Below are 26648 nucleotides of genomic sequence, written 5' to 3' on the forward strand. Positions count from 1 at the left end.
CGGTACCGGGCACGGGCTCGCTGGCTCTCTCGTGGCACCGGCAGAGCTCCCCGGACGGGACGGTGCTGATGCACTCCAACCGGCGATCCGTGCGGCGTGCCCAGTGCTCGGGATGGGGTGCCCTCGCTTCGGGAGAAGCAGGGAGTGACTCCAAGCGTTGCTCTTCTAGGACAGAGGCAAGTTGGCAAGTGTGAGCCCCGTCCAGCCCCTCACGGTATGGGTGTTAAACAGAATAAACCTGTGGGCGTGCTGTTCCTTTGCTCTTAGTGTCCATCGTGCTTCGTTATCGTGCTTACATACAACCTGTTATCAGCCGTCAGAGTATTTATTTTGCTCATCTGTATGGTTGTTTTATTTTATTGCTATAGGGGTTATTAACCGATGAAATGGTAAGTCAGGCAGAGCTCAGCCAAGGCCAGGAGTCAGTGCACTGTAGCTATGTTGAGTTAGGAATGAAGGGGAAACTTTATAATCACAAGCAGTTCCCAGTCTGTCATGGTGTTGTCAGTCAAATAAAAATAGAGGGTGTTTCTGTCTCTATTACAAGGAAATACTTGATAATGCTAAATAAAGTTAAATTAAAATGAAGTAACAGCTGTCGCATTCAGACTCGACTCATCTGTTGTGCTGTGAGGTCAGTCCATCATTCTCCTAAATCATGTGAATCCCCTAATAAGTCTCCTGCTTTCCAGTCCTGTTCACAGCTGCAATGTATAGTTCTGTTCTTCTCCAGGTGCTGTGACAAACCAGACATGAGTTTCTCTTTCTTTATCTTTTAATGGCCTTTTATCTCTCAGTTGCTGGTTGAATGTTTGGAATTCAAAAGAATACAAGCGTTGCAATTTTTCTTGAATGTATTATGCACTTTGGAGCATAAGAGGAAGAGGGTGTCCCTCGACGTGGAAAACACTTTCAACACCTTCCTTTAACTTCACATTATTACATGCTGTAATCAGCTCTTATTTTCTCAGGTGCCCATGTTTTTAGTAACACAAACCCTAGCTCAAAAAAATTTGGAAGATGTTTTTTGCACAGATTTTCAAGCACAGTCACTGCAGCTTTGCCTCCTCTGGTATCTCTTGTCCTTACCTGGCTTTGGCATAGAGTTTGTGTCAATTCTCCTTCTGTAAAATGATGTTCCGTAGCATTACTTCTATTTGCCGTGTTTCTGATTGGGAAAAAAAGCATGCTTTTTTAAGTGTCCATGGACTCTTTTATCACGTTAGTGTTTTATTTTGCACTTTTTCCCTGCCATGGCACATACGTGTCATTTTTAGCTCTTTGCTCCACTAATGCAAAGTGTGGTCGAGTTTGGTGGTCGTTGTTGCCTGTTCTATTGTAAGGTTAATACCCAAGTGTTTCACATGTACTCTGGTCTGAGATGGGCTTGAGTGTTGGTGAAAAATTGTTAAATGAAATATGAGGAACTTTTTTCCCTATTATTTCTAAAACGATCTACCAAAGGTGTATTTTTTGAGTGATTTTCAGACTATACAGTTGCACAAACATGCATCTAATTATTTGCTATATTGCCCTGCCTTACAGGTTGGCTTGCAATCAGCATTGCTAATTCTTCTAGGGAGTTAACTTTGCCATCAGAAATGGAGTACAGGACTCAGCTGCCACATCCTGAGTGACCGAATCATTTAATGCAAAATGGAGAAGAAGCGGAGAAAGAAATGAGCCTGTTCACTGGGCTTGACCTGAAAAGACCATGAAATCTCTACTTATTTTGGATCCAGCTTTAAGAATATCCAGTTGATCAGCACAGTGAAAGCAACGTTTACTGAAACAAAAATGAACTAGTTTATAAAGAAGAAAATTGTGATTTGAATATATGGAATTTTTTGAATGAAACCATTTTCTTCTATGACCATGAAGTTTGCAAACATCTGGCTTGTTCTGGTTGTTATTTTACTCTGTGGCAAAAAACACTTTGGTACCAGAGTAGGAAATTCTTCTCACGAGGCTCACGTATGTCCTGGATGTTCTCGCCTTACTTTGAAAGTGGAGTTCACTTCAACAGTCGTGGAGCATGGTAATAAAGAGTTAAGCAGCAAAAAAAATCCCATGTCATGTTCGTGTGTATGTTACTGATTTGTGGTGTTTGTGCAATTGTAGCATTCACAGTTTCTGTAGAAGCACGTCATCTGCTGAATTCTGTATATTCGAAAAGAGGAACACTTTTTCAAAGGTTCTTTGTTTAGCTGGAGACAGTGTTCCAATAACAAGAGAGGGGAGAGGGAAATCAAGATAATGTTAAAAGTGAAAATGGAGTGTGAAGGCTCAGGTGGGCAAGTTTGGTGTGTTTAGTAGCTGTTTGTTTTGACCTGGCCAGTGGTATGCTTGAGGCTCTTTTATGGAATATAACCACAGAGATGAGCCTTGAAGGAGTGAGAAAAGCAAGAAGTCTCTGGATTTGTTAAAGAAGAAGTTTGGAAGCGATACTTGCATGGAAAAATGACAGATAATTGTGAAGGGAGCAGGTGAAAGGCGGAGTGAGGCAGATGCTGCTGATGAGATGGCAGAGGACAGCAGTAGGACACCTTGACCCTGCATCCACGTGTTGCCTCAGGAACCTGCAGTATTCCTGCAGTGAAGCTCTGCTGTGCCTGGGTGCTTGCAGGCAGGGTGGCAGGAGTGACGTGTGTGCGTAGTTGGCCACAGCCTTAACAGGGTGAATGTGGTGGTGTGAGCTGGGGCTGAGCCTGCTCACAAATCACTGGTGCAGATCAAGGACTGGACTGTTGAGTCCGACTTTGTTTTCTGAGCGTGTCATAGTTGGTGTCAATAATTTGCACTAAAGCTCAGTACCATGCTGAGTCTTTAAACCATACCTGTCAAGAAACACACTGAATTAGCATATCAGTTTGTGACAGGAAATCTGTTCCCTCACCCCTGCTCCTCTCACATCATTTCACCTTTCCATGATATTTACAATGCTACCTTCCTTTCAAAGGTTTTTGTCATATTTCTTAGATTTCCTGATGCAACACCCCCATCCCTTCCCATTATGTAGTGCAGAAATAAATTGCAAACTTGTAAAAGCAACAGAAAAGTGCCTCAAATTGTGATTATTTGTTCTGAGTAAAGAAAAGAAAAATTCAGACTTTACAACATGAATGCATGCATAAGCTGCTTAAACACCAGTTCTGATAAAGTTGTGCTCTTGTTCCAGAGTATATTGTGGCTTTTAATGGATACTTCACAGCTAAAGCTCGAAGTAAATTTATTTCAAGTGCGCTAAAAAGTAGTGATACTGAGAACTGGAGGATTGTACCTCGCAACAACCCAGCCAGTGACTATCCGAGTGATTTTGAAGTTATTCAGATCAATGAGAAGCAGAAGGATGGAGTCCTCACACTGGAAGATCATCCAAACATCAAGCGTGTGACACCTCAGCGAAAAGTCTTTCGGTCACTCAAGTATTTGGAGTGTAAGTTATTTTCTGTGTGGTTGCATGAGATCTGTTTTGGAAAAGTGTTCTTAGCCTTATTTCAGACCACCAGCTTAGCATTACATAAATGAGAAGTACCCTTCAGTTTCTCTTTAATGAACAGAAATCTCTTCTTTTGGTTATGAAATGATTAGGGTCTTGTTACACATTTTCTGGATGCATGGTGTATTTCCATCTGCAACGTAGAAACATTTCTTTTGCAGCAGTCGGTTACCTGACACTATGGACCTCTGTATCCATAGTAGATAAACCAGCAGCTTTTACTGATTTTGGTTGGAAAAAATGGATACTCAGTAATCGAAAACTTTCCTTGTAACAGTATGATGTCTTAAGTTTGCATAAAAATCAATTCTTTTATGGGTTTCCTCATGCTGTTTTTAATTTTCTTCATCCTAATTCTACATAGCTGATCCAATGCTGCACTGCAATGAAACCAGGTGGACTCAAAAGTGGCAGTCATCCCGCCCCTTGAGAAGAGCAAGTCTTTCTCTGGGTTCTGGCTTCTGGCATGCCACAGGCCGACACTCGAGCAGGCGTTTGCTGAGAGCCATCCCTCGCCAGGTTGCTCAGACCTTGCAGGCAGATGTCCTCTGGCAAATGGGTTACACAGGTATGCTTCTGCTTGTTGCCTGAGAACAATAACCTTCTTGGAAAAACAAGTGAAGTGTGAGGAGAGGCTAATTGACTTGTGTGTGATAACCTCTCACTGGCTTCCAGGTTGTAAAGGTTGAGCAATTATTTGGTTTGAAATGCACTGTATATTTACGGAGTGCTTGTTTGTGTGTACTGTACTTAGGAGAACTTGGTCATGTTTATGATCTTTGGCTGAATTTCTGAATTGGAATATGAGTTTAAGATCTATAATTGACTTAGACTGTAAATTGCTTACTACATTAAATGAAAGTTCTCTTAACTTGATAGAATGGTTTTGCTATGGAGCTGAATCAGAAAAAGCAATGATTTTCTCTTAATAGGTGCTGGTGTGAGAGTAGCAGTGTTTGACACTGGTCTGAGTGAGAAACATCCACATTTCAAAAATGTAAAGGAGAGAACAAACTGGACTAATGAGAGAACCTTGGATGACGGTGAGTTACTGTGCAGTTTTCCAACTACTCCTGGTCTGTTTTGTTCTTGCTGCTCTGCTGCTGACATCTGTTAAAACTGTGTATCTTGATATTTAAAGTTTAATTTTGCCGTGTCCCAAGCACTTTGTACTCTACCAAATTCAGCAGGGAGTATTAAGGTTCCAAGAGTGTGGTACTTAAGTCTCCTTCGAGTCATGTGTGACACTCCATAATAGCTGTTGAAAAATGTCAGGGCAGAAAGTTATTGTGCACCTGTGAATACATTGCCAGAGAAGGTGGCAGTGAGAGCAAACCCCACAAAGCTGTTTTCTTTGCTACTCCTTTTCATGTTGCTGTTTCACAGTGGTACATATTTCCATACTGATGAGGGACAGCATTTTCCTTCCTTACTGTGCAGTCCTAAACTGATCGGAGTTTGACACCTTCCTGTAAAGCTTTTCTGTATAATTGAACTTTTTATTTTCTGCAGTATGTTTGTGTTCCTTCTTCATATGTTGACCCTGACTTGCCCTGACCACGTGCTTTCACAGATTATTAACTTCATACAGTTTGGGTCAGTGGGTCAGTTGCCCGTTGAATCTCCCTAGAGTTCAAGGTAGATGCTTATATTGCTCAGTCTTGTGTGCACCTCCATAGTTTTTTTTACATACTAATTTCTTTATGTTGCAGCACCTGCTTTTGGTAGCTCTGTTAGTTCTGTGCCCAGAGGGTTGCTGGACGGGCAGATTAGGAGCACAGAAATATATTGTGGGGAGTCCAATAAAGCAAAAGCTAAAGTGTTTTTTGAGGAGAGGAGAAAAAAGTGTTTTCTTGTCTCATTGGTCATGCTTAACAAAATTTGGTTATTGCAGACTAGGATAAAAATCCTTTAAAAAATCTACATTAAAATACATTGACTTTGGAATGAGCTGCATTTTCCAAAATACTCTTTTTCTGTCATGATTTCGTTGGTAGCAATCAGGAGTGGATGGACTGAGAATGTATCACCCACGTTTCATCAGCTGGCTGTCTGGCTACAGCGTGCTGCGAATTCTGTGCCCACTGAGCCTGGTAGCAAAATATGGTTCAAAAAGACTGGGACTAAACCCAGCACTTGTGGTTTGTTGTAAAGTCTGTTAAATTAATGTGATTTTTGCTATAGGTGATGTTCAGTGGTAAAAATCCTTGGCAATGAAATTGTTTGTCTTCTAATGTATAATCTTGTTTTCTTCTCTTGCTGATAGGTTTAGGCCATGGGACTTTTGTAGCAGGTGTGATAGCCAGCATGAGGGAATGCCAGGGATTTGCTCCAAATGCAGAACTGCACATTTTCAGGGTGTTCACCAATAATCAGGTAGCTACTTTATATGTGTTTCAGTTCCTGCAAAATTTTCCAGGTTAATGCTGTATTAATCCTCTCCTTTGGGAGTATTGCATACACTCATAAATGTGGACATTGATAAGTGAGAAGGATGCAGCTTTCTATTTATAAGACACTTCCTTCAAGATTTCTGACAGTTTCCAAATCTGGTATATTTTTCAGAAGTAGTATGTGGAAGTCTTTTGTGTCACAGAGCAGTCACTCAAATGTACTGAGCACTAGAAATTTAAGACCATTGTCACTTTTTTGCTCTGTTTTGGTGTTGTTTCTTCTCTCTGTCTAAATTCTGTATTGCCATGAAATCACTAGATTTTTTTAATAGTAGCTTCTTCCCTCTCTTTCTTACATAGGTCTCGTATACATCTTGGTTTCTGGATGCTTTTAATTATGCGATTTTAAAGAAGATAGATGTACTGAATCTAAGTATTGGCGGGCCAGACTTCATGGATCATCCATTTGTTGACAAAGTTAGTATGAGGAACTGAAGTGGGCATAATGTTTGTATCTCTCACACAGATGCTGGACTTGCAGAGCTACTTGTTTGTGTCTGGTCCTGCTGACAGTTTCTGTGTTGCATTTGTGTGACAGAAATTTTGTACAGTGTACAGGCTTTTAAGAATATATATAAGGAATGACTTAACCCCAAGCACAATCCAGATGTTCACAGAGTTATGGAAAGTGCCATTTAACAAAGTGCTTGATAATCTGCTAGGAAATTACTCCCAAGCAGCCAACTAAAAGGACCTTTAATAGAAGACACTTAACTGAAATCCACTCTTGTTTTGTTTTTTTTTTTAATCTCTGCATGGTTAATTTATTTCATGGTAAAAAACACGTATGACATGATTTTAGTGAATTTAAGAACAAATAGGTAAAAAGTGCAGGTAGTTGATTCAGCTGTGTTCCAAGACATGTGGTTCAGGTTAAGATGGAATTAGGTTTTTGTCTTTGTAGATGTCATAGTTCCCTGAATTATTGGTCTGGCCTTCAAAAGCATTAAGTGAATTAATTTACTTTTCAAATAAAGGATATAGTCTTTCTTAGTAAAGGGCAATTAAAGGGTTTGAAGCATATAAATTCTTCCTTGTTTTTTTTATGATAACCTGCATTGAAATTTAGTTTGACAGTCACTTCACTGTACTCCCCAGAATACTACTGGAAGGGATTCATCATAATTACTTGACTTCATCATCAGCAGTGCTTTGTTACAGACAAGAATTTTTCCTTTGCTGTTAGAAGGTTCTGTCAGCAGTGTTGCTGTCAAGGCTGGGTTATTGCTCACATCATCCTAAGAAAGTTTGGAGCTTAATACTAGATGTACAGGGAGATGTATCTTGTAAGGCTCAGAAAGAAGTTATGTCTGGTAGAAAAGTCTCTTTCTTGGTGGCAGAGCCTTATTGTAAACATTGTTTTTTGTAGGTTTGGGAGCTTACTGCCAACAATGTCATCATGGTCTCTGCTATTGGCAACGATGGCCCTTTATATGGGTGAGTGTCAGCAACCGCTTCAAAGAGAACCAACTATGTTGTTATGTGGGTTTGGAAGTAGTTGTGCTTGGTCAGGAAATTTTCTCTCCTTTTTTTCTCTAATCTTAGAAAGTGACTCAAGTTAAACTCTTTGCACTGTCCTTATTACTAGCATTTTGTGAAATACTTAACTAAATGTTTTTCTTTGAAACGGTGGAAAGTCAGCAAAAGAATGGCAGTGCTTCCAGCTGACATTTCCCTGTTAGAGTGAGCAGATAACTTTGGGTACTGATCTTGGACTTAAGCAATAGAGAAGGGATCAACCCAGAGCATTAGTGGTGTATTTCTAAAATGAATGCCTAGAAATAGATTTGTTTTGTCTTCAAGCTACATGGTTGGATAGTTACTGAGTTAGTAACTGCCTGATAAGTTGCTGTCACCTGTGAAATGTAAGTATCTTGCAAAAATCTGATGGCAGCACTTCGGTTACCAGGATAAACTTATGACTGTATCTTGGTTTTTTGGATGTTGTTTTAATTTTTTTTTATTCCTGTCTCCCAACTTATTCTAGGACTCTAAATAATCCTGCTGACCAGATGGATGTGATTGGAGTAGGTGGCATTGACTTTGAAGATAATATAGCTCGCTTTTCATCTAGGGGAATGACCACTTGGGTAAGAGATTTTGATGACGGCCACTCATGTTTGCAGCCAAAATAAGGCCCTTGGAAGGGCAACCTTTTCTGAATGGGCAGTCCTATGTAGATGTGTGTTGGAGTAACCAGTGAGAAAAAAGATTTCATCAGAGATCAGAATAGTTAGAAGTTGTAAGTCTTTAAGCAAGAGGCTTGATGTTCTTCTAGTCCTGACCACTACTGACATTTTTTGAACCACACAGACAAGTCTTCACCATCAATCAAAAGGAACTGGATGTTTTATAAATTCATCAATCTGCAAACACAGAGGCCTGCTCTTGTCCTTTAGTTTAAAAATCCTGGGATTTCCAGATGCTGCATGTGACATTGCACTTACTTGCCTGTGGAGCTGAGGTGGTGTTTGCTGTATATGTGATGTCAGATGGGCTTGCACTGTGATCTTGATGAAGGGGACTGTCACATGTTTCTCTTCAAGTAGCCAAGTAGCAGTGTGGTTCTCATTTTGTCAGTGGTTTCATGCTCAGCAGAGATACTGATCAGCAGTAACGTTGGGAACTTGTCCTAAACAGCTTGAGTCCTTCTTTAGGTTAGTTGCTATTCTGTGATGCTGAATCTCAGATAATTTAGTTGCTAATTTTACTTCTGAATGACCTGCCGTTAATTTAAATGCCCAAATGAAGCCATCAGTGTTCCTTTACATTAGGGCAATAATCCATTTGTTTTCTTTCACAGGAGCTGCCTGGAGGTTACGGCAGAGTGAAGCCTGATATTGTTACTTATGGCTCTGGAGTGAGAGGGTCTGGTATGAAAGGTGGATGCCGTTCCCTCTCTGGGACAAGTGTGGCATCTCCTGTGGTGGCAGGTGCTGTCACTCTGTTAGTGAGGTAAGTCTTAGGTAAAAGTCTCTAGAAAGATGCCGATCAGGAGGGTCATAAAGTTCCCTGTAAAGGAATCCATCAAGTAAAACTAAATGGTGTTTAGATGTAGGAAAACAAACTTGGAGGATAAAATCACTGTTGTTCTGCCTGAGACATTACCTTGTCTGGTTATCTCTATGTTTCATAAGAAAAACTTGAGAACTGCTTTGAATAATAGTTAGGCCTTTGAGAGTATAGTTAGGGAGAACAGTACTATGAGGCAATCTTGTCACATTTTTTAATAATTAAGCATTGCTGAGCTTCTTTCAACTGTTGTAAAAGAGCAGCTGCTCAAAGAAGGCACCTTTAGCAGGTAATTATCTATGTACCTGTAAATTTTATAGGATGCAGGATTTTATGGCTGCTATCCTGTTGCGTCAGTCAGCTGTTGCACACTGAAGAACAGTGGGAACTGCAATTCCGTAGCCTGTGGTTGTCATTGCTACTCCATATGGATGAGAAAAACCTTTATTTGAGAAACATGCAAAAAATTCAAAGTCACTGTAGTATTTCCTCCAAAAAATGGTGCATTTTAGTTTGAACAGCAGAGCTATTTTTCCCCCTTGGAAGACAGATATTTTATTTAGCATATAAAGATACTGCCCTGATTGTAATGACTGCTGGTCGTAGAGCACATTGTAAGGAGAAAAATTCATGCATTATTAGTTTTTAAGAGAAATATATCAGAAACTCGTCCCTCTTCTACATTTCTATCATGAGAAATCAAGCAGTAATAGACAAATATGAACAGAGAATTTTACAACAAACGAATTTTGTGATCTCTTTTTTCCTGTTTCAGCACAGTTCAAAAGCGTGAAATGGTGAATCCGGCAAGTATGAAGCAGGCCCTGATTGCATCAGCTCGGAGACTTCCTGGAGTCAACATGTTTGAACAAGGACATGGCAAATTGGATCTTCTCAGAGCTTATCAGATCCTCAACAGTTATAAACCGCAGGCCAGGTTAATTTTAATCCTTAATTAATCAATGGAACACTATAATTTGCCCTTTTGTATAAGAGAGCAGGTGATGCATGTGTAACTCAGTTGAGCAATCTGTGCTTGTGCAACAGTGAGGACTTGCAGAGATCTTGTCTAATCTGAAGCATGGATTTTGACAAGAGAAGGGATGAGAAGTCACGAGTTTTTTCTGCCTAAGTTATAGCAGTGTAGGGGGTGATCATTTTCTCTTGTACCCTTAGGTGTTATGAATAATGTAAGAACATAGTGGAAAAGTATTTAAGCTTTAACTTTCGAGACTAAGAACCTTCTCCCTGTACTGAGAAGTTTCCTTTTTTATGTGTGAAAATCTTTTCACAAAACTTGAAAAAAAAAATAGGAAGGGAAGAAGATTTTGAGACATATTTGGGAAGTGAGGTGAGAGCTTGGAAAACTATGACTGGCATGGTTTATCTGAAACTTTTTCATAGTTACATGTAGTGGCACGTTCTTCTTCTGTTTATTGATTATTTTTTTTCTCTTCAAATCTTCTCTCCTCTGTCCTGCTGTAGTTTGAGTCCAAGCTATATTGACTTAACTGAATGTCCCTACATGTGGCCCTATTGTTCTCAGCCCATATATTATGGAGGGATGCCAACTATTGTTAATGTTACTATCCTTAATGGCATGGGAGTCACAGGGAGAATTGTAGACAAGGTAAGTATTAACATTGTTCCAAGTTCTGACTGTTAATGTTGCTAAGACCTTCCCAGAAAATACTATTTTAGCTATGATTTTTGTAGAACAAACCTCACTGCTGGGAGCAAGAGATGCAAAATGTTTGATTAAAGGGTGCACCCAGTTTGGAGGATTTGACACGAGCTGTCTACAAGTTTTCAAGCAATGCATTGGTTTCAAGGGTGTGTAACTTTATCTTTGCAAAACCAGTTTGAATTTAGATGTACTTAGAGATTTCTTTGTATTCTCTAATAGCATTTAAAGTCATCTGGACCGGCTTTCCTAATTTTTTTTTTTTTTTCATCCTGGAGCATAAATGATCTCAGTAAAGAATCCTGACACTAAATCATGCCTTTTCCATGGGTCAGAGTGACCTGAATCTATCAGCTTAACCAGACTCTGCTGCCAAACCTGTTCTTTCACACCAGTGGTGTTGAGCATGTTGGTTGGCTAGGGAGGCTTTTAATTAAGTAAGTTTAAATGTAGAATAGATTTGAGAATTGATACAAGTTAAACAAGACACCTGTCCTGTAATTCCAGCCAATGTAAATGAGACTAATTTCAACATTTTACTGTGACTCCTGATGTCTGCTTTAGATTCAAGCTTACATTAAAGGACGTTGAAGCTCTTACCCAGGACAATTAGCTCATGGTAATACACACAGCTGGTGTAATTGGCCCGTGTCTGTTACATTGCTAGCTTGCTTTGTTACCAAAAGGCAGTCTTGTGTTCTTGCCAATAAATTTTTGCACATGATCTCAGAATGTTAAAGCAGCTTCACTTGGGCAGCTTCTCACAGTCCTGCCTCTGAAAAGCCTCTAGTCTGGGTCATGGAAGCTGTCGCGATTGGGTTGATTCACTGACACAACACCAAAGTTTTGGGCTTGGGGGGCATTTTTAAATTTGATGTAATCTTCAGAAGAGCTAGTATTTGTTAATTCATGCAGAGGAGGAGGGCGGGCTGTGTGTGCAGAAAGCAGTCATTGCAAATGCTGTTCTACCAATGTGCTGTGTTCTTCATTTCACAGCCAGACTGGCAACCCTATCTTCCCCAAAATGGGGATAACATTGAAGTGGCTTTCTCCTATTCCCCTGTCTTGTGGCCTTGGTCTGGATACTTGGCAATTTCCATCTCTGTAGCAAAGAAAGCAGCATCTTGGGAAGGCATTGCTCAGGGTCATGTTATGATCACAGTATCATCCCCTGCAGAAAATGAAGTAAGTTCTGTGTGTTTTGGATTTTCTGGGTCAAGAATTATTAAAACTGCTTTTTGATATACAAATACCTTGGTTTTGAGGGTTTGCTCTAGCCCTGTCATTTGAAGCATAAGTTAAATTGGGGTCAGGAAATTGAAGACTACAAATAATGATCTTTATAATTGAAGGCAAATTGCATAAAATTTAGAATCAGGAAACCTCTCTTTGGGACCAATGACATAATTTCATTTGTTTATTCTAAATTTTAACTAATGTATTTTGAAAAAGATTGCTTAAATATGTTTCTTCTAGAACTGTGCTTAATTGTTCCTGAGAGACTTTTAAGGTTTTGAGCAATTAAACGAGATCAGTTGTAACATATGTTAAGTATTTTACATTCTGGGCATAATTATAAACTGTTGAGTGCAGAAAAAAATACTGCAGCAATTTAGGGCAAAAGTCATCTCTTTGTCTCTGGAGCTGGTACTGGTGACTAAAAGTAGATTTGGTACCTCCAGTTTTTTTGTCTTTCACAATCCATGGTTAACTGATTCCTGTGGGGAGAAAGGATTTCACTGTAGTTTGTTCTGTCCTTCAGTCTAAGAATGGTGCAGAGCAGACTTCAACGGTGAAGCTTCCAATAAAAGTGAAGATTATTCCTACTCCACCTCGTAGTAAGCGAGTCCTTTGGGATCAATATCATAACCTCCGTTATCCACCAGGATACTTCCCCAGGGATAATTTGAGGATGAAGAATGATCCATTAGATTGGTATTTATCTCAGGTTCTATTAAATCAGTACTTCTTGATTGTGTGTTAATGATATGGGATAACTTTACTGAATGCCATAGTTCTGGCCTTTTTCAGAGGGGCATGGGATTATCTTTTCTGAGAAATCCATGAAAAGCACTTGAACTCTATGCTTTTGGTGCAGGATTGTTTTTGAGCTCTATGGTTTTATTCACATGATATGAAAAACTTTTAAAATACTCATTTAAGATTTTTGTTTGGCTTTTCTGTCCTGACCTGATTTCTCCCAGGAAGTTAGGGGGGACACTTTATTAACTGCTTCAGCATTCACCTATCAAACAGACTTGGCAATTTAAAAGACAAGAAGAGACCTCCTTGTCTCTTGAGGGAGACTGTCTTCAAAGCAGGGACAGGCTTGCTGGCCTGCTGCCTTTCATAGATGCAGAGGGGAAGCATCCATAGGAAAAATCATGCAACAGTTTCTCAGTGAGGATTAATTGGGTCAGTGACCAGGATATAAGCTTTTGGAAAGGTGCTTGGAGTATGCAGATGTGGCAGCTTGACAGGCTTTCAGAAGATCGAAAAGGTGGAAATCAGATTTCTGCATGCCAGATCTAAATGTCTTCAACACTCTTCTCTTTCTAAGGAATGGTGACCATATCCACACAAACTTCAGGGACATGTACCAGCACCTCAGGAGCATGGGGTACTTTGTTGAGGTTCTTGGTTCCCCGTTTACATGTTTTGATGCAAGTCAGTATGGTAAGCATGAGTTAATTGCCTCGTTCTCCATACTGTTAACTTTTTCCTGAAATGACCTTTTGTTGGAAGACCAAAAATGTTTTGAGGGTACAAATAAAAATTCTAATGGTAGTAGAAAAATATTTTGGCAGTGGGAGTATTTATTATTCATGTGCTGTTATCTAGTTGTGTGGAGTACTGCTGGAGAAGCTTGCTGGGGAGTTCAGTAGCATTAGTGGTATTCTCTGTCTTTATCATGAAAAAAAGAGAGGCAAAGCCAGCCTTTGAGTGTATTAAAAGCCCCTCTGTATTCAGTCCCACAAAGGCAGAACTGTATTTGCCGAAAGATTTTGGCACAGTCAAAATGAAGCATGACCTGTTTAACAGACTAAAATCAAAGGTGTCCATCCTGGTTCTTTTTTTATGCTTAGCGATCTTTGATTACATAGAAGAGTGGGTAAAGTGGTCATCAACCGTATGTGATGGCAAAGCAGTTTGTGGTTTGTTTCTGTGTTAACCAGGAAGGAATTTTGATAGGTTGGCCAGGCAGGGGACAGACCAAGCTGTCTGTGCTCTTTTCTGCTCCCATATGCCCCTTGTTTAACCATGGCATGCTCCAAAAACCGTCTTCTCTTTTGGGCTGTGATGTTCTTCAGTGCACTGTGAGGTGCATTCTCCTGAGTTTGCCAGTTCTGGAACTGCTGCCAGTAGTAATCTTTTGTTTATCTTGATTCTTCAGAGAATATCTCATCACTGCTTTTAGAGTTCAGTGGAAGTGCAAATGGATACATAAATGTTAGGCATTCAAAAAGTAGCAAAATAGTGTTTCTTCTGAGACCTCTAGTTTTCTGATAGAGAATAGCACTAGGGGACTTCTGTCTCCTCTGATTCACACTTGGGTTGTACCTCATTTGATTGTAGTTTGTTGGGCTTTCAGAGTTTCCTGAAGAAGAAGTGAGGAGAGTAAAACTCAGTGATTTGTGGTCTATCTGCCACTTGTCCCTAGCTTATATTGTTTTCACAGTTGGTGAGGGTGCACTCTGTGCCATTTCTACAGGATCTTTATCAGAAGGCTTCCAAGTGCAGACTGCCTGGACTTGTGGAATTGGCTTGTTTGCAAGGAACTGTGAGACATGGAACCAGTACCAGTGATTTATCAGGTTGCTCAGGGTATCATCCTGTTAAGATTTGCCTTTTCTCTGAGGATGGAAATTCCACCACCTCTCTGGACTCAAAAAGTGGAGAGGCAAAAGGGTTTGGAATTTAGAAGCAGTCTAAAAACATAAGCATGTTTTCAGGGAATAAAAGTATATTCTTCTGGTGGTGTTTTTTTCAGTGATGCAGAGGAGGTTGTGCTTGCTTGTTCACAGGGTGGGAGAGGGTTATGTGAAAGTGGCAGTGGCACTTTAGTCAAGCCTACCAGAATGCAGCTGTAGTTTTCAAGGGGTGAATCAAACCATGTTGCAGAGTAATTGCTGTCTACCTGGCTGCCAGTCTGCAGTAGTGAGGGAAGTGCTTGTTAGAAGTGGAGCAGTGAAACCTCCTTGCAAGGGTGCATCTGCGTTAGCACTCCACTTTGGATCAGTGGTGAATCTCTCATTGCCCAGCTCTGCCACAGTTTGGCTCAGTTTATGGAGTGTTTGGGTGAGACCAAACTGCAAAACGCACACCTGACACATGTGGGCATTCAGTTCTTGAGACCACACAAGCAGGAGTCATAAGTAACTTCCTGTTCTGCCAAACTAATTTTTGAATACATTTGTAAACTGAATTGTCTTATATTTACATTGTTAAATATGAGTTCATTAGGTAAACTGCCAGAGCAGGGCACAGGGACCAGATAATGTGCAAAATGTGCATTTGTGTTGGCTTCTGTGTGGGTTGTGTGAATAGTGATAACATTACAGTGACCAGCCTGGTGAACTCCTGTTTCTGCTTTTACACACAGGGACTTTACTGATGGTGGACAGTGAGGAAGAGTATTTTCCCGAAGAGATCACCAAGTTGAGGAGGGATGTTGATAATGGACTTTCACTGATAGTCTTTAGTGACTGGTACAACACGTCTGTGATGAGAAAAGTAAAGTTTTATGATGAAAACACAAGGTATTGACTTATTTCCAAGTTCTTTGGGAAATAAAATGCCATAGAATTGCACATACTACCCTAAAAATCCCAAATGTGATGCGCTGTACTTCAGCACTTGGATGTTACCTGTAAGAAGGTGCTACCTGAAGTAGCAGAACTGACCTTAAGCTGCAGTTTAAGGAGCATAGCTACCTATTCAGCATAATTGTGAAGGCCCCTTTGGTACTGTATTCTACTTTTTACAATTAAAAGAAATAAGAAATTTGAGACAAAACCAACAAATAAAAATGGACTTGTTTTTACTTTAGGGGAACAGAATAGAAAGCAAATCCACATTGCAAGAGTATCACCAGGTTGTGTACCTAATTACTGAAATTATTCCATGTATTGTATAAAGAAAAAATATGTGACATTTTGCTTCATTATAAAAATGAGAAGCAGGGTACATGACTGTCATTTTTAGCTCAGCCAAACAAAGAACATAAGACCGAATTTCTTTTTAGTAAATGAAGTTTTTCATGCAGCTGAAATGCACTGAGAACTTTACATCGGTATTACTTAACTTTTACTCAAAAGCATTGTTGTCAGAGAGAACAGCTGTTCAGATGCCCCTGGAGTTAAATAAGGCTTTGAGATGTAGTTCATTATTTAAATGGCTGTGGAAAAGTCCATATACAGGAAGACATGTGACTTTTTGTTATCCAAACTCTAGGTGTATATTCTGTATATTAATGAACAGTGTTACACTGTAATTTTTACAGGCAGTGGTGGATGCCTGATACTGGAGGTGCTAATATACCAGCTCTCAATGATCTGCTTTCTGTCTGGAATATGGCCTTTAGTGATGGGCTGTATGAAGGAGATTTTACCATGGCAAGTCATGAAAGTGAGTACTGCAGTCCATTGCCTACAAAGGCTAGAGAGGGGTGTTTGGAAAATGGTTTTCTGCAAGTTTGAGGTTGAGCAAGAGTCAAGGGAACCACTCAAATTCAGTGAAAAGAGTCTTGTAAATGATTTCTTAAATGATTTCTTCATCTGTAGACTTTTTCATGATATTTGATTAAGCTTTTCAGTTTAAAAAAAGATAATGCCAACCTTCTAAAGTGGAAGTTTTGAAAACTGTGTGTAAAAGTGAGCCTGTGAAAGCTGTGCTTAGCAATGCTTTCTCTGCAAATACATTGGTTGAAATGTGCAAATTCAGTGCAGTGTTTCTGGGAATGTTTTCTCCTGGCCTTGTTGGGTGGGAAAGAGAGGGAGCATCATTTTTGGTCTAAACAGCAGTTTTGTGGTGTCTTCCAGTGAATTATGCATCAGGGTGCAGTATTGCAAAGTTCCCAGAAGATGGCATTGTCATTGCACAGACTTTCAAGGATCAAGGTATGAGCTTCCTTGTCCTTTTTTCCGTGTTTTGAGTAGAACTTTGGAGTCAGTGCGCAAGCAAAGTTGCAAAGTCTAAAGGTCTAAAAACAATAAATGTAAGACCACATTGACCAGGTAGGTATTTTTGTATTTTTTCATTTTGCCTAGAACATGTAGCTGATGCCTAACAGGCAGCTACAGTGTGACTCTGTATACAATTGTTATATAGAACAGCAGTATCCAGGTATATATGTGCAGTCCTTTATTGCGATTGCTGTATGGAAACACATCTCCATGTACATGTGTCTCTGGAAGGGGAGGAGTTGTGTCGTAATTGTGTTCCTTGCTCATGTTTCTCACAAATTTCAAGTGCTACTGAAATATATCCCCTGATCATTGCCATATTTAGTATGAGTGTTGTGGTAGCTGTGGTGATCTAAGGATGTAAAAAAGGAAAATTTTAGTAGACAAAATGTCACCAGCTAAACTCTCACAAGGGAAAGTTTTATGCATACAGGATGCCTGTGGTCTCAGACTTGAGTGATGTGTTCTCTATGCATTTCCATTCTCTTTTATCATAATATCCTTCAATTTGTGAGGGGGTAATTCAGAACTGTAATGGCAGCAGGCAGTTCAAAAAATAAATGTATTTGTTGAGTCTTTAGGAAGTGCTGTGCAGGAGTAAATGGTCAGAACTCGTAGGGTGTTGCAGGTCAGTTTTGTGCAGAAGGGTGTAGGGTGTTTGAGTGTGAGAGCAGAAGCATGTGCAGTGCTTCTGATACAACTCAGCAACTGCCAGAGAAGATCAGTGAGTTCATTGTATTTTTGACTTACAGTGTGCACCAGAGGTGATTACCTAGTGGGGAAACTTTCTGGAACAGTAGAGCTCATCTGTGTGAGCCTTTTGAAGGAAAGACAATATCCCTGTATGCTGATGACTTAGGTGTTTCCTTATGTGAGAGAGAGAAAGACAGAGTGTCAATTTAACAAGCAGCCTGCTAGACCTGCTTTTTCTCTTGAATCCTTTTCATTGCAATTCATGAAGCAGAAGAGCTCTCTGGTTTGCTTCTGCTTTCTAAACACAGTGTCTTAAGTAAATGGGATAAATTTCAAATACAAATTTGAAATTTGTCTTTGTTTTTTGAAACAGATGTTAAAGGTAGAAGACCTTTAACCTAAAGCCAGCTTTCTGTAGAATTCTGTGGAAGGATGGAAACAACATAAAGAGCAGAATATTTTGATTTTAAACCTTTTGCTGAAGTTACTAGAATTTTTCATTCAAGCTTGTTGAAGATAATACAGGTAGTGAGGTTTTTTCTTCTTCTCTACCAAAGAAAGGAAAAAAATTTATTATCAGTAGGAAACTTTATAATCAGGGTCTTGGAGCAGTTTCATTTTTACAATAACATCATGGTGGTTATGAAAACTTCTTGCAAAAATGTGTGACATGATGTGGAGCATTGTATTTGTCAGTTGGAAATGCAGGCTGTGTGGTATGGGTAGATTGATACTGATGCTCTGCAGGCTATGAAATTTATTTGTGCTTTGCTTTAGGTCTTGAAGTTTTAAAACAGGAGACTGCTGTGATTGAAAATGTCCCTATTTTGGGGCTTTACCAAGTTCCTTTGGAAGGTGGTGGCAGAATAGTTCTGTACGGCGACTCCAACTGCCTGGATGACAGCCATCGGCAGAAAGGTGTGTGAGCCCTGGCGCGCAGGGAGAGTCACTGTCCTGCACTGACAGCTGTCCTGTGGGGTTTTACAGCCCCCACCAGAAGTAGATGGTTTTTTTAGTGACTCTTAATATTCCTTACTGGGGATTAATCTCAGTTTTGCAGAGCTCTACTGAAATGCTGTGAGGTGCATTTACAGCAAAAGAGCACCCTATGTTAAATAGCCCTCTGATAGATGGGACTGTTTCCCACACACACTTACTTTTCTGTTCCACAAGCTTTGGGGGCTGTCTATTGGGGTGGGTTGTTTTGCAAGAGGGATTTGGTTTGTGGGGTTTTTTTGCTTTTTTGGGGTGTTTTTGTTTGTAGAAGGCACTAATAGTTAAACATTCTTGATCTGAAGTTGTGGAGAGGCCATTAGAAGATCCTTTCACTTTTTCCCTAGTTACACCTTCAGAATGTTTGTATAGAACAGTGGATTTTATCTTTTGAGTTTGCACCTCAGCTTGTCTTGTTCCCTTTGCAGTATTTCCTGTGAGGATTTATGGTAATGTTCGGTGTTTTGGTTGTGCATTACTATTTTCAGGTTATCCTACTTTGACACAAACTAAGTGGTGTACATATGTCAGAAAGTAGGAATTTCCATTTGTTGTCAAAGCATTTATTTGCAACTCTAGATACTAAGTGTGTGAGTGTGTGTGTTTTCTGTGGCTCCCAGAGAAGCCATGCTCTCTGCCCACACACTACGGTTGATTCTTATAAAATCTTTTTTCTAGCAGTTTGTCTGATCTGACTTTTCAAAATTTTAAGAGGTTGCTTAGGTTTCTCATGACATGTAAAGCACAAGCTGGTAGATCTGTGGCTTGAGGGGAGGAAGGTAATCCAGTATGTGAAGTCTTTTTCTGCATTTCCACTGAACAGAACTGAATTTTCCTTTTGTCATGAAAAGTACATCTATAATTTTTTAAGCTTTTGTCACTGACATTTTAAAATACTACATTATGCAATCCATCCCTTGCCTAATTTATTTAAGTTTAAAGGAACTTGCTGCCTAAGGGAGCTCTCCATCTGTAGCTCATTTCTTTCTCTACCATACATTTTGGGGTTTTTAAAGAGTTCTCTGATTTTTCCTTATCTGCCTTTGGGTTGCTTCCTGTGAGTTGCCCTAACACCTACATATTGGTGCCTTAGTGCTTGCTGTAGGTTATTGAAAGCACATAACAAAAGAGAAGGTACATAGCTTTAAATTAAGTAATAGGAAAATAATGCTCTGTGGCCTCCCTAATACTGTTAAATTCAGTGTGACATCTGAAGCAAGAAGGAGTGGAATGCTTTAAGGAAATCCTTTAAAATTAGCTTTTAAATTGTGAACCAGGAGCTATGTCTCCTGCAGAGACATCGGTGGCTTTAACTGAGGAAAATTCCTAACATTTGTGAATATAAATCCTTAAAATCTGCTTGACCTCTTTGAAAAATCAAAGGTGAGGGTTTAAGGAACACTGGGATTATGAAGATTAGCTCCCATTCCCAGCCAACTGTTCCTGGGGGCAGAAGTTCTGAGAAAAATAGTTAGCTGTGTGGTGGAAATAGCTGATAAGGCATTGTCCTACTCCTGCAAAGGAAAGCTTTAGAGTTGTGATCTGAACTAGCTGGAGTGCTTGTTCCTTAGGGGTAGTCTTGGATTAAGGTAGTAATAATTCAAAGTGAGGGATCATGAGCTTTTGAAGTGCGAAGGAAAACCATGATCAAGTGTGTTGTGGTGTTGATTCCCAGCCTGGTCTGTACCACAGCTGCTGTAGGTTATGCTCGTACCTTTAGCTGGGATGTAGCCAGAATGTTTCTCCTTTGTTTGTTTGTTTGTTTTTTTAAGCTTGAGAGAGCAAATGAGTCATATCCTTGCACTGTAAACACTACCTAGTTCTTACTTTTCTTTGCACTATGTTCATTCTGTCCTTTCAAAAAAATAGTTGGTTCTCCATTTCCCTGTTAAAAATTGTACCAGAAACTCAGAGCTTTCTTTGCTTACACTGAAAAACCTTGTGATTTTTGCCAAAACTTGAATGGCCTTGCACAACCTGGAATTCCCGTATTCGGGACCTATTTTTTTATGTCCTGTTCCCCAAAAGAGCCTGGTTTGGTACACAAGGGACGATATTTTAAGACTGAACAGATTAATGTTGTGTCTGTGTGTTGCAGGGGAATGTGGGGTGTGTGTTGAAAGTTGCATGTTTCTGAAAGTGAGCCTAGAACTTCAGGAGAAAAGCAAGAGCCAGGAAAATGGATTGTAATTCTAAATGTCATTAAAGCCGCCTTAGCAGAAAGATAAGCCATTTTAAATGTGGCATAATGCATATTTTGTTCTGGGGTTTGGGACTGTGAAATCCACAGATTGCTTTTGGCTCCTGGATTCCCTGCTGCAGTACACATCCTATGGGGTGATGCCGCCGAGCCTCAGCCATTCTGAAAACAGGCGGCGGCCGCCGTCGGGAGCCGGCTTCTCCCTCCCGGAGCGCATGGAAGGTGAGAGCCTGAATGAATAGCCAAGCACAACCCGCAGCTGAGCGACTGTCAGGGTAGGAAGGCTGGGGCAGACCCCTTGAGTTACGTGCCAGTAAGGTTAATTTGTTGTGAGCTCTGCAGAGTTCTGCTGTTTGGCTAGAAGAGAGTTCATGTTGTAGGGTTTTGTTGTGATGATAGTTGTGATTAGACTAAAGAAAATGCTCTGTTCATAGAGTAGGTATGTTTAGGTGCCTGATTCTGCTGGGGGGGGCATTTTAGTTACTAGCTACAGAGCATTATAAAGCATTCAGTCTTATCTCACATGCTGCCAGAAAAACTTGGATTAATTGCTATGGTAGGTGCAGACTCTTACTTAAGGTACCCTTAGGTTAATTCTAACTGATACTTAGCTATGAGCTGTCATTACTGTAAACAGCTCCTGGGTTTACAGCAACACTGTTCAGCCCAGGGTCAGTGTTGGTAACTCTTATCTTGCCTGTCTTTGGGTAAGCCAGTCTCTGTCTGCTGCGAGTTGCAGGTAACCATTTGCATCGATACTCAAAGGTGCTTGAGGCTCACTTGGGAGACCCTAAACCCCGCTCCCTTCCTGCTTGTCCTCATCTGTCCTGGGCCAAGCCACAGCCTTTGAATGAAACTGCCCCAAGGTTAGTATATGTCTTTCTTATAGAAGAAGTCTCACTTTTGAGTTCAGCTGAAAAATTATTTGTTCTATCTGCTTTTGAAAGAGACAGCTGTAATGCCTTCTCCTAGAGAAATACCAGATTGCAAAGAGGAAATAATGATTAATGCCTCTTCAGTGAATAACTCTGACTCACCTAATAGCTACACTATGAAACTCTGGGATTTTAAAAATAACTTCACAAGTCAGTGTTGTGATTGAGTGATTCCAGCTTCGAGTGAACAGTCTTGATGAAACCCATCGTCATCGTGTGGCTTGGAAAGAGTTTTCTGAAGCATCTTCTTGGACAGCTCTCGTAGTGCTGCTGTCTCTTGTGCTTTTTGTCAGTCCCTTGAAGGAAAGTGCTCAGCACACAGCCCTTGCTTGTCTGCTGGGCTGCTGGTGGTTACTTCTGGAAGTCTGTGTGCAAGAAATAGAGTTGTTGGTAAATAGTTGCTAATCTAGGTTGTGTCCCTGTGGTGTCTGAATTGAAATTTGGAGGCCTGCAAACTGCAGAACCTAAAGAGTGGATTGGGTCATCATTCAGGTCCAGACTAATGAGTTATATGTAGGTTGTACATGTACTGTCACTTTCTCTATATGTTGCTACAAAATTCCTTGCATTAATTAAGTGGGCAGACACCTCTGTCTTTAAATTTCTTCTAGCAACCTTTGGAAACATCAAAAATTACTGTCAATTGACCTTGACAAAGTGGCACTGCCCAGTTTTCGACAGAACCGACCCCAAGTGAGACCCTTGTCCCCTGGAGAAAGTGGAGCGTGGGACATTCCTGGAGGTAAATATTGAATAATTTGAAAATTGCTATTTTGCTTTTGCTTTTTGCATAAGCTTTGAAAAAAACCCAAAACACAGTGCAACCATATGAGAGGCCACTGTTTATTTTCAATTGAGAAAAACATGCAAATAATGGTATGGCTGTGTTATAAAAGGCTGTCTGATGAAGATTTTTTTTTTTGCATATGAATAGTTTGTTCAATACAAAGTGTGCATGACATACTGAGAGGAATATCTTGGTGGGGGCATTTTGATAGTTGAGGTTTTTTGGGGTGCTGTTCAGACTGATGGGTCAAGCAGCAGCCCCTGTCCTTGGGAGCTGTGACCATATGCCCACTGCTAATTAAAATTCTTTCTGTGAATGCTCAAAAGCAGAAGAGTTTGTCAGAATGGTGCCTTGGGCAAGCTATTACACTAACAAATGATGTCTAGCACTCAAAACAGCTTTCAGGTGGGCAGCTGTCCTGTACAAGCTTGGCTCTGCAGGCCCAGCTGGAAGCAGTTGGAAAGCCTCATATGTGCTCTTTTCCCAGTCTGAGCTGCTAGACCAGAGACACCTGTAAAAATGAAGGGTTTGTTTCTAGCTCATCCTCACCATGTGCACAGTCTCTGGAGCAAGCAAGCATGAAATCGCTCTCCTTGTTCCATCAGGATTTGAATCACAGCAATTACTTAGTAGTAAGATTATGGTCAAGTGTTTGCATCTCTCTTCTAATGCAAAACAGAAGATTGTTGTTACAGGGGAAATCTGGGCTATGCTTTCATGTGCCCAAATAGGTCAAGGTGGAAATGCTGGTGCTTTTCTGTAGCGTTAGCATCCCATCTGATTTTTGCTAATCAGTCTGCAGCTGTTAATCTTCCTGTCTGAAATGTAATCTGATTAATGGCTGCCTGGGCTTTGAACAAGAGTTACTGGCAGATCCTTTTGGTAGATAGCATTAGCACCACAAAGACATCGTGCCTCACGTGGTAACTGCTGAACTGCTGCCTTCCAAATCTCTTTGCCTTTCTAGGTATAATGCCAGGCCGATACAACCAGGATGTGGGACAGACCATTCCTGTCTTTGCCTTTCTGGGTGCCATGGTGGTCCTGGCATTCTTTGTGGTGCAGATCAACAAAGCCAAGAGCAGGCCAAAGAGACGGAAACCGCGCGTGAAACGACCGCAGCTGATGCAGCAGGTTCATCCACCAAAGACACCTTCTGTATGAAAGCTCTGCCTTGCCAAAGATGACCTCCTTTGGTTGCTTTCTGGGGCAATGGATCGCTCCCAGTGGAGGTGCAGCGAATGTGCACCTGACATCATCTCATAGTCTTTGGTTTGTGGAAAGAAAAAAAGAACCTCAGTTGATCATCTGTACATAAAACTGCAGCTTTAAGCAGCTGAAGCCACCAAAGACTTGAATACTGTTTAAATGGCTGCTTAGTCACTACATATCCCAAGAGAGGGAAAATGGACCTTTTTTTTAAGCTGACCAAACTAAAATTTATTTGTTTAGAGGCTATTTTCTATATTTATTGTTGGGGAGGGCGGGGGAAAAGTCACTTTAAGGACCTCTGCTAAGGAAAAACAAGTGCATTTTTTTGGATGGAATGCAATTTTCTAGAATGGTATTACGCTGAAGAGTATAACGTGCACCATTAAAGGAGGAAGGGGCTGAGAGATACCAGTACAAATCAGTGAGGCATACTCCTGCAGTTTATTTTTATAAAGCAAACTACCATGATGTTTTGTAATTTTTGATCATGATTTCACCGTTGTTGGTGAAGCAGATTTTTCAATAAATATGTTATCTATATGAAGCAAAGAGAATGTGCTAAGTGGCTCTTCTTTCCACTGGCAGTCAAAGAGAGCAAATTGTTGAGTAAAGAAGATTTTCATGTCACCTCTCTTCCCACCATATGTTTGTCTTTACCAGCAGTATTCCTAGTTGCAGACTTTCCTCTGGAGTACTAACTGGGCAGTCATACAGACAGTGAATTCTGGAAACCTTCAAAACTCAGCAGCACATGGTAAGGAGAGAGCTCCCAAAGAGCTGTATAGAAAACTCTCATGGGGATGGCACCTAACAGCACAATGTGGTGTCACAGAGATGAAAACCCAGTCTCTCTTGGTTTGTCCTGCTTGAAAGCCTGTGAATTGTCACTGGCTTACATAAGGATGCAGGCACAAGTTTCCCATCGATGCGGTGCCAGTTAATGTTGCCATAATTGAAATAGCTTCTCTCTCTTGTAGTGAAGCTGTGAGGTTTTCCCTGCTGACTGCTTTCATCATTGCTCACAATCAGCCCCTTTTCCTAGGAGGAGCCAGGAGCTGCCTGTATTTGTGAATGGAATGGCAGCCTGGGCAGGTAAGCAGTGTGCACTGGTGAATGGTCCTGGGTGAGTTCATGGGCAGCTCTGGACATGGCTGGAGGAAGAGGAGGCAGGGACAGCCCTGCTGGGCAGTGTCCCATCCTCTTAGGGCTTACGACCAGAGATGGAGGTGGGCTGTGGGAAGGGCACTGCAGGACAGAACTTGGCTCCATGTAGTCTGGGACAGGCCTATCCAGGTGGCCATGGATAGGGTTTGGCAGTGCATGGGTGTCCTGCAAAAAAAGACTGGGCAAACCAGTTTTCCCTAACTTGATGAGTGGTTGCCTTTTTCCAGCATTTCTCTTCTGGAGAATGCACTGGTAGAGGCAACATCCTGTTGCCATGGCAGAGAAGGCAACTGAGCTTTTGCTTTAAAGCCATTAGTGGAAGCTCTTTAAGGCTGAGAAGATGGTCCCAAGGTTGGGCTGCTTGTGCCGTCCCAGGGGGGCTGGAGCCTCTTGCTCCTCCCTTTCTGAACATAAATCCATAATGTTAGGGAGGGGGTTTTCAGCATCTTTACTGTGGCATTAGGGTCTCTCATAGGACCAGCCACCAGCAGCTGTACAACTTGTCCAGGTTGTAAAAAATCTATCAGTAAAGGTATGAAATCTCAAGGGCCAGACCTCACAAGGGATTGCAGGTAGCAAAGCATAATTGTCAGTGCTTTTATTTGTATGCAACAAGTACTGTCCATTTGCATTTTTGTACCTTCTACAAAGATAATAATATGTAAAACATTAACAACCCTTTTTCCACTTGCCAACGGGACACAGCAGCAGCTACAGCTGCCAACCCACAGGGACCCTCAGGTTATGGCTTGCAGCCCAGAGGCTGGAGCACCCACATAAAAGGGAGAAAGGGGGGAAAATACAAGAGAGGAAGCCCAGAGCCACTGAGCAGAGAAGCAGTCTGGGGCTGCTGTGTTGGTGTGGGAGATGAGCTGCACCCCTTTGGTTTGAGGTTCTTCCATCAGAGGGAGACTGGAAAGCTTTGGTGCCACTTCTCAGGTCGGTGCTAATGAGGAGACCTGCTCCTCATTGCAGCACTAATGAGAGATTATAGCTCCAGTGCAGCCTTGAAACCAAAATCAAGTTGTATCAAAGCGCCAGTCCGAATTAAGAGCCTTTCCCAGTGGCTGGTATTTTACAGCCCAGTGGCCAATTTCTAAGTCATAGAGGCCAATTATTTCCAAAGCCTTTGGTGTGCAGCTAATGAAGGCTTAGAAGGGCCCTTCTAAGTGTTTATAAGCCCTGTAGGCGGCAGACATGTAATGGAGGTGGCAGGCACAATTAGCCATCCATAATTCCTCCTAGCAGCTGATTAAAGTCTCTTTATCTGTCTTACTGAGATCAGAAGGGCACATATTTGGGAAATCAGAAATGTATTAGGGGCTGTCAGCCAATGCCAGGGCATGTGTGCTGAGCCCTGGGGCAGTGGCTTGTGCCAGGAGTGGCACAGAGCTGCTGTGTGTCCCCCATGTTGGGGATGGGCCCCTCATTCCTGAGGGGTGGGGTGCAGCCTCCTCTGTGCAGGTCCTCTGCAGCATCAGTCACCCCATCCTGTTATCCTGGCATCCCCTTTGCTTGCGTGGAGCAAGGGGTGGGATGGGATGGCACTGGTCTCCCAATGCAAAAAAAGCACCACTGGGCTTTTAGCTGCTGTGGAGATACGCAGGGGTGCTGGCCTCACCCTGCACCCAACGAGTGATGAGGGGTGTGAGCTGCAGCTGCTTCCCTCACCCTTCCCGGGGCACTCCGTGATGCCCCGTGGTGGCAATTTCATGGCTGGGTGAACACAGCAGGATGAGGGAGGCCGCCCAGCCCCGTGGTGATAATTTCGGGGATAGTGAGCGCGGGACCCACCTGCCCCGGCCCCGCGCTGGGGGCTGAAGGGGCTGCT

General features: G+C 41.4%; 3 protein-coding genes across 3 annotated transcripts in view; all 3 read left to right on the forward strand.

Annotated features, from left to right (window-relative positions):
* HSDL1 (hydroxysteroid dehydrogenase like 1) overlaps positions 1-3327 on the forward strand; it is an 18681-nt gene extending 15354 nt beyond the window's left edge. The window contains exons 6-7 of the mRNA XM_017740873.1: positions 1546-2038; positions 3179-3327. Coding sequence (XP_017596362.1) covers positions 1546-1637 — 92 coding nt within the window. The 3' untranslated portion in view covers positions 1638-2038; positions 3179-3327. The remainder of the gene's footprint in view (positions 1-1545; positions 2039-3178) is intronic.
* Positions 1545-24202, forward strand: MBTPS1 (membrane bound transcription factor peptidase, site 1). The gene is made up of 22 exons (XM_008638772.2): positions 1545-2038; positions 3179-3436; positions 3864-4067; positions 4432-4542; positions 5766-5875; positions 6253-6369; positions 7322-7389; positions 7940-8042; positions 8756-8907; positions 9740-9901; positions 10450-10594; positions 11645-11833; positions 12411-12583; positions 13209-13324; positions 15252-15408; positions 16152-16276; positions 16690-16767; positions 18304-18444; positions 20810-20941; positions 21459-21585; positions 22266-22396; positions 23409-24202. The coding sequence occupies exons 1-22, from the start codon at positions 1852-1854 to the stop codon at positions 23603-23605; spliced, it is 3183 nt and encodes a 1060-aa protein (XP_008636994.1). The 5' UTR covers positions 1545-1851; the 3' UTR covers positions 23606-24202.
* Positions 24203-24873: 671 nt separating this feature from the next.
* The window catches only part of SLC38A8 (solute carrier family 38 member 8), a 6451-nt gene continuing 4676 nt past the window's right edge, over positions 24874-26648 (forward strand). The window contains exon 1 of the mRNA XM_017740819.1: positions 24874-24879. Coding sequence (XP_017596308.1) covers positions 24874-24879 — 6 coding nt within the window. The remainder of the gene's footprint in view (positions 24880-26648) is intronic.

This window comes from Corvus brachyrhynchos, unplaced genomic scaffold (genome assembly GCF_000691975.1).
Source record: "Corvus brachyrhynchos isolate BGI_N302 unplaced genomic scaffold, ASM69197v1 scaffold26, whole genome shotgun sequence".
Taxonomy (NCBI): Eukaryota; Metazoa; Chordata; class Aves; order Passeriformes; family Corvidae; genus Corvus; species Corvus brachyrhynchos.